Source organism: Colobus angolensis, unplaced genomic scaffold (genome assembly GCF_000951035.1).
Source record: "Colobus angolensis palliatus isolate OR3802 unplaced genomic scaffold, Cang.pa_1.0 Scaffold286, whole genome shotgun sequence".
NCBI lineage: Eukaryota > Metazoa > Chordata > Mammalia > Primates > Cercopithecidae > Colobus > Colobus angolensis.
The window spans coordinates 1,702,651-1,713,385 of NW_012116110.1; the positions used below are offsets into that span (position 1 = coordinate 1,702,651).

Genomic DNA, 10,735 nt, shown 5'->3' on the forward strand with positions numbered 1-10,735 from the left:
GGGGAAAGCTGTTACACAGTGCCCACAATTTATTAAGACCAATGATGCTTTCTCCCACTGTTTTAATAAGTCTATAGAACTCAGATTTGTGTTTGTAGAAATAAGAAAAAGAGAATGGAGAAAGACCTCTCAGGCACATAGAGGGGACTTCCAACCAATTCTTGTTGGGATATCTTGATTGCCATACTTTTGGAAATGATTAGAATTCATCGATTAAACTTCGAACTATAAAGAAACCATTTCATTTGCATGTATTATTTGGGATCTCTTTATTTTTCCTGTTGATTTGGTCACCAATTTCTGCATGAAATAATGAGACGTATGATACTTTGTAAAGATTACTTTTTACATCATATACGTAAAAACAAATCAAAATTGGCAAAACGTTGGTGTTTGCTTGGGCTGCCATAACAAAACATCATAGACTAAGTGGTTTAAACAACAGAAATTTACCTATCACAGTTGTGGAGGCTGTAAAGTCCAACATCAACGTGCCAGCTGTTTCAGTTCCTGGTGAGGGCTCTTTTCCTAGCTTGCAGACAGGCAACATCTTGCTGTGTGCTCACATGGCCTTTCTTGGTGTGTGCATCTGAAGAGAGAGAGACAGAACAAGCTCCCTGGTGTCTCTTCTTATAAAGGCACTACTGTCATCAGGAGAGCTTCAGCCTCATGACCTCATTTAGCCCTAATTAGCTCCCCAGTGCCCCATCTCCAATTACTATCACACTAGGGTTAGGGCTTCAACATATGAATTTGGGGAGACACATACATTCATTCCAAACACAAATGTAACACCGAACAAAGCAACAAAGTTGTATGCAAACTTTCTTTGTATATTTTTCAAGTAGCGGAGGTCTAAACTTTTCATCAAGTGATCAAAGGTTAACAATTACTGATGTAGAGTTCAGGGCCTTTTTTAAAATGGGCCTCAGATGCATAGAATTATATTACCAGTGAACTACTCTAGAAAAGATCTCTTGCATTACTATTCACATCTAGTTTTACTTCAGTGACATGATAGTGATTGTTTAACACAAACTGGCTCTCTTTGGGAAGGATGTGCTGACTTGTATACATGTCCAGTTTCTGTGGTGTAAATAGTCCCATCATGGCCCATTTCCGGCTACCAACATGAAGTCACTTGGAGCTGAAAGAGGATGCATACAATGGGCTATTGGAAAACGTGGAAGTTGGCTGCAGCACACCACTGCCCTATCTTCATGCCGACTAATCCTGTTTCTGCCTGAAACCAATAAATTTTAAAATAGCAATAAAATAAAATTAGAAAAGGAAATTGGAAAGGCAATTTTGAAATATTACAGAATATGTTTTCAAGACTAAAAAAAAGTGACATGAACCATTTTAGAAACTGAGCAGGACAGGAAACAAATAATGGAATATGCATGACATGTGAGTGTATGTCATTATGTTACTTAATACTCACAATTCTGTAGCACAGGTATTAACCCTTATCTTAAAAAGATGAATGTAAATTCAGAGATTATTCATTAGACCAGAATCACATAGACAACAAATATTAGAGTCAAGACTTGAACCCAGATCTACCTGACTAAAAAACCCATTCTCTCTCTCTCTCTCTCCAAACCAGTGTCTGGAAGCTTCAGAATATTGTCCATGAATGAGTAATATAAATTCTGATGTGTTAATCACTGTATCAGTGGCATAATACTGGTATATTAATTAGTTCTACACAAGATACAAATTAAACTGAATTATAAATCATTTAAGAAATCATTTTGCTGGTCTCATTTTTGTAACTTATTTTCCTTAGATAATACGTATTCTTCAAAATTATAAAACCCTTTATTAGTACTTTTAGTCAGGTCATCTTGACGTGACACTCTGAAAGAACATTATGGAAGGAGAAAATGTAATTTGTGTCCTTTTTAACAATACCTGCTTTTGCATTCACCTCAAGGCTACTACATGTACATTGAGGCCTCTCACATGGTGTATGGACAAAAAGCACGCCTCTTGTCCAGGCCTCTGCGAGGAGTCTCCGGAACACACTGCTTGACCTTTTTCTACCACATGTATGGAGGGGGAACTGGCCTGCTGAGTGTTTATCTGAAAAAGGAAGAAGACAGTGAAGAGTCTCTCTTATGGAGGAGAAGAGGTGAACAGAGCATTTCCTGGCTACGAGCACTGATTGAATACAGCTGTGAGAGGCAACACCAGGTAAGCCAAGAGAGGTAAGAACTAAGCAATAGAAAACATGTAGGAGCTTCTGATGTTCTTTCTTATTCTTGCTACCAAAGATAATATTTTGTTCTTTTTCAGGGTCATAGATAAAGGCAGGATTAAGAAGAAGTAAACATAATTAGTCTATACATTGATTAAATCTAAGCAGTGACAGGGAGAGAAAGTTTTGAGAATTTATGCATAAAGTGATTTTTTTGCAGTTCTATGATAAAAGTATATCTATTTTTGTCTTGATACATTATGGGTGTCAAGTATATTTCTATGTATCATACAAATCTCCAAAACCAAGTCTTTTCTTCTAAATATGGTATCACCTAATTAGTTGCAGCTGCATCTTTTACTCATTACCCACATACATGTAAGAGCTTTTGCCTTATGCCTCTATTTAACAGTTAGTATGGTCCAAAGTTTTTTTTTTTTTTTTTTTTTTTTTTTTTTATGCCTCTGCCTCCATCACTGCATTTGATGCAAAAGAAACAGAGAGACTTGATCCTCAGTCCTCGGTCTCCCCCAGGTCCTCTCATGTGCTATAGAAGACGTCCATCCTAGATGTTCTCTATCATAAAGGAATCTGGGCAGCAGTAGGAAACATCCTTTTAAATTCTAGTAGGTAGGGGTTGAACAGCCAGTCTAGCCTGGAGAACCACACCTGCCTTCTGATAGCCACAGATTTTACCTGCCTACCATGGGCCAAAGCTCCAGAACGCCGTGGGAGATAACCTTCAGATTTCTGATGGTTCTTAAAATTGCTCGTAGAATTCTCAAGTGTGACCTCCAACTAAAGGCACACCTTCCTATTCATTCTTTCTTCTGGCTGATAAACCTCCTGGATCAGCACTCTTTGTCTTTAACCACTGGCTGCCTAGTCTAAACCCAGATCTTCCTGGGAAGAGAGATCCAAATTAAGAGTTTTATTTTGCACTAACCTACGACCAAAAATAATTTTCTACAGATATAAATGGGATGGAATTGCAGAAGCTCAGATGGCTAAGTTGCAGTGCAATCAAAGGTGCTACATTGTTAAAGAGCAAATGACAGGGAAGATGAGCCATTATCTGGGAAAGGCCCATTATCCCAACATGGATAAACTGTCTAGACATTTGGCAAAGAATAACAGGTAGCTTCAGGAATAATTTTATAGTGATTTAATGTCTGTTCAAAAGAAGAAAGTGGATGGCTCAGGCACTTACTAATATAATTGATCATTATTCAGAGATGATGGATTAATTTTGTTAGGCTATTAGGGTACTCCTTCTCTATTCAAATGGTTCTCAAAGTGTGGTCCAGGTACCAGCAGCATCCAGCAACACCTGAAATGCAAATTCACTTAATATGCAAAATCTCAGGCCCCACTTTAAAACTAATGAATCAGAAACTGAGGATTTGGGGGCCCCAGAAATGTTTTAATAAGCCCTCCAGGTGAATCTGATGTATGCTAAAGATAGAGACTCTCTATGCTAAACTAAATGAATCTAAATCTTTGGGGATGACACGTGAGCACTGATTTTTTTGTTTAACTCTCAAGCGATACTGATGCACAAGTGCTCTAAGATTTGAGTTCTGGGGACAGGTAACTTCTCAGCATCTAGGCCTTGGGGATCAGACACATGGCCTTGCATATAATAGACTTACTGGGGAGGTAGTTATTTTAAATATTTTTTGAGTACAGAGTAGTGTGGCATCTGAAATGGCATCTAGGGCTCTTCAAATGATGCAGAATAGCCCTGGAGACTTCCAGCTCACAATCTAGGAAGAAGACTCCAGAATCCTCCCCCTTGGCTTAGAATGGAACAGATAAGAATCTCCTCTGGGTTAGTGATTCCCTCAGGAATCCAAATGATGGCAGGGAGACCAGGCTGAACTAGCTGCCCCAAAACATCCTAGTGTCTAATAAAACAGATACACTCATATGCACATAGATCTGCCAACTGCTACATGCCAGGCACTTACAGTGCTAAGAGCTGTACGTAAGTTCTTTCACCTGATCCTATTGCCCCATTTTACAGGTGGGGAAAAGTAAATGTCTGGCTGATAAGTGGCTGAATGAGAACCAGATGTGCATGCTTCCAAAGTTTGTATCCCTAAACCACTGTTCTAACACTGCCTCCCACCATAGAAATTCCAAAATAAACCTCATTGGCCTGATGGTCACAAGCACTGCATGATTTTCAAGATATCTTTTACTGTCTGAGAAAGTTTATACATTCTCAAAATGTGGTAATAATTCCTAGTCAGCTGTGCTGACATTGCCAGAGTGAGAGAGAGAATCAAAGGACATTATGTATGTGAAAGGGTTTTATAAACTTTAAAGCATCAAAATACGATATTATCACTGTTCTAACAATATATTCTCACCTAAGTCTCCCTAGTCACTAATTCATATCACCATGGCAGAACTGGTATTCTCAATAGCTACATCAGGCATCCAGACTGAGCTCCTGTTGTTTGAGATCAAAATATCTCATCTCAATAAATATGTATTGTCCATTTGCTATTCTAGGTGCTGAAGATACTGCAATGAATATAATATATAAAGTTCTTATTTGTTTGGAGTTTACATTCTAGTGGGGAGGAGGTAGGAAAATGCAAGCCAAGGCCAGGCACAGTGGCTCATATCTGTAATTCCAGCACTTTGGGAGGCCAAGGTGGGAGGATTGCTTGAGGCCAGGAGTTTGAGATCAGCCTGGCAACATATTGAGACCTTGTCTCTAAAAAAAAAACCAAGCCAAACAACAAATAAATACATATATATATGTGTATATATGTGTGTATGTATATACATGGGTGTATATATGTATATATGAATATATACACATACACACGTATATGTATATACATGTGTATATGTATATAGGTATACGTGTGTATGTGTATATACACATATATGTATATATGTATATATATATGAATGTGTATATATGTATATATATATGAATGTGTATATATATATAGAAAGAGAGAGAGAATAACATCAGATAATAAGTGCTGTGAAGAAGTCAAGCTGAAACTGAGCTCATGGAAGTAGACAGTAGAATGATGGTTACCAGAGGCTGGGGGAAGCAGGAGGAGGGAATGGGGAGTTGTTGGTCAAAGGCTACAAAGTTTCAGATAAACAGGAGGAATATATTTTTGAGATCTGTTGAACAGAGGATGACTGTAGTCAATAACGTATTGCATATTTCAAAGCAACTAAGAAAGTAGACTTCACATCTTACCACAAAAAGTGAAAAGTGAGGTGATGGATATGTTAATTAGCTTGATTTAATCATCCCACATTTTGTGTGCTTATGTATGTATATAATAAATATCACATTGTACCCCATAAAGGTATAAAATTGTGATTTATCAATTAAAAATAAGAAGAGGAGGGGAAATAAGAGGAAGAAGAAGTCAAGTTGATCAGGTGGTGAGGTCAAAGAAGTATTGTGATAATCATGAAAATCCTTAGAAGATGTGGTAGAGTTTGAAATTTATCCCAAAAGCAGTAAGAAGTCATCATACAGCTTTAAGGTAATATCTGATTTTGAAGTGATCACTCCAGCTACTATCTGGAAAGTATACTGTAATGGGACAAGGAGACTTTGGGGGCTGCTGCAGTAGTCCTGGCAAAAGGAGTAGTGGCATAGGCTATGCAGCAGAGGTGAGCAGATGTCATCAGAAGCCCACAAGACTTCTTATGTATAGAATGTGGAGTCTGAGGGAAAGGGAGATATCAAGATGACTCCAAAGCTTTTGGCATGAGCAGTTGCTAAAATGAATTCAGATATCATTTATTGAGATAAGGAAGACTTGAGACAGAGTAGACCTGGAGTAAGGACAGTGTGTGCAGGAAGAAAATTAATAGACTCCTGGGGGGAAATGTTAAGTTTTTTATGTCTATTAGAAATCCAAATGGGTATAAGTAAATAATAGGATATGAGATGAGTTCAGGGAAGAGAACAGAGTTAGGGAAGTAAATGTGTACAGCATCAATGGGAGTGGGCAGGTAGAGATGGTATTTAGAGTGTGGTAGTACTGCTGCCATTTGAGATTGATCCTTTGGGGATAATATGTGGGTGGCCTCCTGAAGGCATTCCACTCATTAGATTATCCCTGTGGGAAAAAGAAATGCATCAAATGGCAAATTTTTAATCATGCTCCCTCCTAAGGGATTTATTAGTGCTAAGCAGAAACTGACTCACTATTGATCAAAAGCACAAAATCATTCTGTTTCCTCTGGATTCCTTGATTGCTGCTCCTCCCCCACTTTCATGACTTTCCCTCCTTAATTTCTTAGATATTGATGCCATTGAAATAAAGTGTTATACAAATTCCCAGCTCACTGAAATATTTACATCCATCATATTATTAATTATACTGCCTAACAGTTACTAGGAATTTCTATGCACTGCATACTCAGCTAAGACTCAAGTTAGCCAGGTGCGGTGGCTCACACATATAATCACAGCACTTTGGGAGGCTGAAGTGGGGGGATTTCTTGAGCCCAGGAGTTTGAGACCAGCCTGGGCAGCATGGCAAAACCCTGTCTCCTCTAAAAATACAAAAATTAGCCAGGTGTGGTGGTGCATGGCTATAGCCCCAGCTACTTGGGCGCCTGAGGCAGGAGGATCACTTGAGCCCAGGAGGCAGAGGTTGCAGTGAGTTGAGATCCCACCACTGCACTCCAGTCTGAGAGCAAGACTCTGTCTCAAAAAAAAAAAAAAAAGACTCAGGTCTCCACAATTTCCTGTTTATGATGCCCACAGTAATTTTTTCTTGGTGCCCCAAGACCAAAAGAAACACCTAACAGTTTCATATATTAAGTATTTGGATTCAAAAAACTTCAGTATTCATGTTCTAACAATTTAGTAGCCATTTGAAAAAAATACTTAAAATAAAAATATTTTATCTAATTCTTAACCAAAATTATGTACTAACAAACAGAATGTATATACCTGTTGGGCACAAACTTCCCAACTTGGAATCAGATTGGATACACTACCCTTATTTTATGTTCCACATTGATTTCTACATAATGCTTGCTTTTAATTGCAGCAGCTACCAAAAAACTCAGCTCAATGAAGACATGTTATCAAAAGGAATATAGGTCAATCCCATGTTAAAACTTTGACCTTGAGCTAGCAGGTCACATGGTGTCTGCTAAATATTGAATACTGCCTTGTTTCCCTTAAAATTTCAAACTATCCATAGCACCCCGTAAATGTACTTGGGCACCCTGGGGTACCTCAGCACACACTCTGGGAACCAAGGACATATATTATCTTATTTAATCCTACCTTTGTTATGTTTATTATCTAAATAAACAAATATTTGTTCAGTAGCTATTTGATTTGGATAGATTTGGTTAGTCTTAAAGTGCAAAGATAAGTCGGCTTAATCCTATTGTCAATGTAGAAAAAGAAGAGGTACTACTACATATTTATAATACAAGGGGGAAATCATAGTACTATAAAATGGTGATCACTACTGTACTAAGAAAATTCAGAGGAGAAAGTTGTATAAAATCAAGTGTTTGGCCAAATCATAGACGATTCAGAATTCCTTCAGGTAATTTTGTTTATTATTCTTTTCATTACAGACTTGAAGGCCAAAAAAACAGATTTTTATTGTTGTTCAGAGAACCAAAAGTCTTATTATCCGCACTCCTATCTAGATGTGTTAGGACACTTTTTTCCCTCTTCTTGCCATTTATTTGGATTCTCATTTAGGGTTGTGTATTAATCAGGATTCTCCAGAGAAACCGAACCAATAGAGGAGAGAGAAACAGAGAGACAGAAACAGAAGGTGAGAGAGAGAGAGAGATATGAAAGGGGATGTACTAAGGAAATTGGCTCATATAATTATGAAGGCTGAGATGTCCCATAATATGCTATATATAAGCTGGAGAACCAGGAAAGCTGGTACGATAGCTCAGTCCAAATCCCAAGGCCTGAGAACTAGAGAAGCCGATGGTATAACTATTAGTCTGTAGCCAAAGGCCTGAGAACCTAGGGTGCCACTGGAATAGTTCCAGAAGTCTGAATACTGAAGAACCTAGAGTTCTGATGTCCAAGGGCAGAAGCAGACGGGTGTACAGAAGAGAGAGAAAACTTGCTTCTCCTCTGCCTTTTGGTTCTATCTGCATCCTCAACCAATCTGATATTCCCCACTCACATTGGGTGAAGACAGATCTTCCTCAGTCCACCAATTTGAACGCCAATCTCTTTCAGAAACACCCTCACATACGTACTGAGAAATAATACTTTACCAGCAATGTGGGTATCCCTTAACCCAGTCAAGTTGACACCTAAAATTCACCATCACAAGTTGGATCCTTAGAATTTTTATAAACAGGGGGGCATGCCCAAGATGGCCGAATAGGAACAGCTCCAGCCTTCAGCTCCCAACAGGAGTGACACAGAAGAGTGATTTCTGCAATTTCAACTGAGGTACTGGGTTCATCTCACTGGGTCGTGTCAGACAGTTGGCGCTGGTCCACAGGTGCAGCCCGACCAGCAAGAGCTGAAGGAGGGTGAGACATTGCTTCACCTGGGAAGCACAAGGGGGAAGGGAATTCCTTTTCCTAGCCAAAGGAAATTGAGACATACAACACCTGGAAATTTGGGTAACTCCCATCCTAATACTGTGCTTTACCAAGGGTCTTAGCAAACGGCACATCAGGAGATTATATCCCACACCTGGCCTAGAGGGTCCCACGCCCACGGAGCCTCCCTCATTGCTAGCACAGCAGTCAGATCTAACTGCAAGGCGGCAGCAAGGCTGGGGGAGGGGCGCCTGCCATTGCTGAGGCTAAAGTAGGTAAACAAAGTTCCCGGGAAGCTTGAATTGGGTGGAGCCCACTACAACTCAAGGAGGCCAGCAGACCATTGTAGACTCCTCCTCTGGGGACAGGTCATAGCTAAACAAAAAGCAGCAGAAACCTCAGCAGAGGTAAACGCCCCTGTCTGACAGCTTTGAAGAGAGCAGTGGATCTCCCAGCACGGAAGTTGAGATCTGAAAACGGACAGACTGCCTGCTCAAGTGGGTCCCTGACCCCAGAGTAGCCTAACTGGGAGACATCCCCCACTAGGTGCAGACTGACACCTCACACCTCACACGACAGGGTACACCCCTGAGACGAAGCTTCCAGAGCAAGAATCAGACAGCAACACTCGCTGTTCAGCAATATTCTATCTTCTGCAGCCTCCGCTGCTGATACCCAGGCAAACAGGGTCTGGAGTGGACCTCAAGCAAACTCCTACAGCAGAGGGTCCTGCTTGTTAGAAGGAAAACTAACAAACAGAAAGGTCATCCACACTAAAACCCCATCAGTACGTCACCATCATCAAAGACCAAAGGCAGATAAAACCACAAAGATGGGGAAAAAGCAGTGCAGAAAAGCTGGAAATTCAAAAAATCAGAGCGCAACTCCCCCTCCAAAGGAACGCAGCTCATCGCCAGCAACGGAACAAAGCTGGATGGAGAATGACTTGATGAGCTGAGAGAAGGCGGCTTCAGTCGATCAAACTTCTCAGAGCTAAAGAAGGAACTACATAACCAGTGCAAAGAAACTAAAAACCTTGAAAAAAGATTTGATGAATGGCTAACTAGAATAACCACGTAGAGAAGTCCTTAAAAGAACCGATAGAGATGAAAACCATAAGGCGAGAACTACGTGACCAATGCACAAGCTTCAGTAACCCACTCGATCATCTGAAAGAAAGACTATAGTGACTGAAGATCAAATGAATGAAATGAAGCGAGAAGAGAAGTGTGGAGAAAAAAGAGTAAAAAGAAATGAACAACGCCTCCAAGAAATATGGGATTATGTGAAAAGACCAAATCTACATCTGACTGGTGTGCCTGAAAGTGACAGGGAAAATGGAACCAAGATGGAAAATACTCTGCAAGATATCGTCCAGGAGAACTTCCTCAACCCAGTAAGGCAGGACAACATTCAAATTCAGGAAATACAGAGAACGCCACAAAGATACTCCTCTAGAAGAGCAACTCCAAGAAACATAATTGTCAGATTCAACAAAGTTGAAACGAAGGAAAAAATGTTAAGGGCAGCTAGAGAGAAAGGTCGGGTTACACACAAAGGGCAGCCCATCAGACTAACAGTAGATCTCTCGGCAGAAACTCTCCAAGGCAGAAGAGAGTGGGGGACAATTTCAACATTCGTAAATAAAATAATTTTCAACCCAGAATTTCATATCCAGCCAAACTAAGTTTCATAAGTGAAGGAGAAATAAAATCCTTCACAGACAAGCAAATGCTTAGAGATTGTCACCACCAGGCCTGCCAGACAAGAGATCTTGAAGGAAGCACTAAACATGGAAAGGAACAACAGGTACCAGCCATTGCAAAAACGTAAAAATGTAAAGTCCATCAATGCGAGGAAGAAACTGCATCAACTAGTGAGCAAAATAACCAGCTAATATCATAATGACAGGATCAAGTTCACACATAACAAAATTAACCTTAAATGTAAATGGACTAAATGGTCCAATTAAAAGACACAGAATGGCAA

The 10,735-nt window shown here is 39.8% G+C and overlaps 1 protein-coding gene and 1 long non-coding RNA gene across 3 annotated transcripts in view; one reads left to right on the forward strand and one right to left on the reverse strand.

Moving 5' to 3' along the window:
• MAMDC2 (MAM domain containing 2) overlaps window positions 1-10,735 on the forward strand; it is a 179,657-nt gene that overhangs the window by 162,952 nt on the left and 5,970 nt on the right. For both annotated transcript variants that reach the window (XR_001002521.1, XM_011948898.1), the window contains exon 12: window positions 1,940-2,199. Coding sequence is in view for 1 of the 2 variants with exons in the window: in XM_011948898.1 (XP_011804288.1) it covers window positions 1,940-2,199 (260 nt within the window). In the remaining variant the exon portion in view is untranslated. The remainder of the gene's footprint in view (window positions 1-1,939; window positions 2,200-10,735) is intronic.
• The window catches only part of LOC105516634, a 60,865-nt gene continuing 50,356 nt past the window's right edge, over window positions 227-10,735 (reverse strand). Inside the window, exon 4 of the long non-coding RNA XR_001002520.1 lies at window positions 227-589. This is a non-coding gene — a long non-coding RNA (uncharacterized LOC105516634). The remainder of the gene's footprint in view (window positions 590-10,735) is intronic.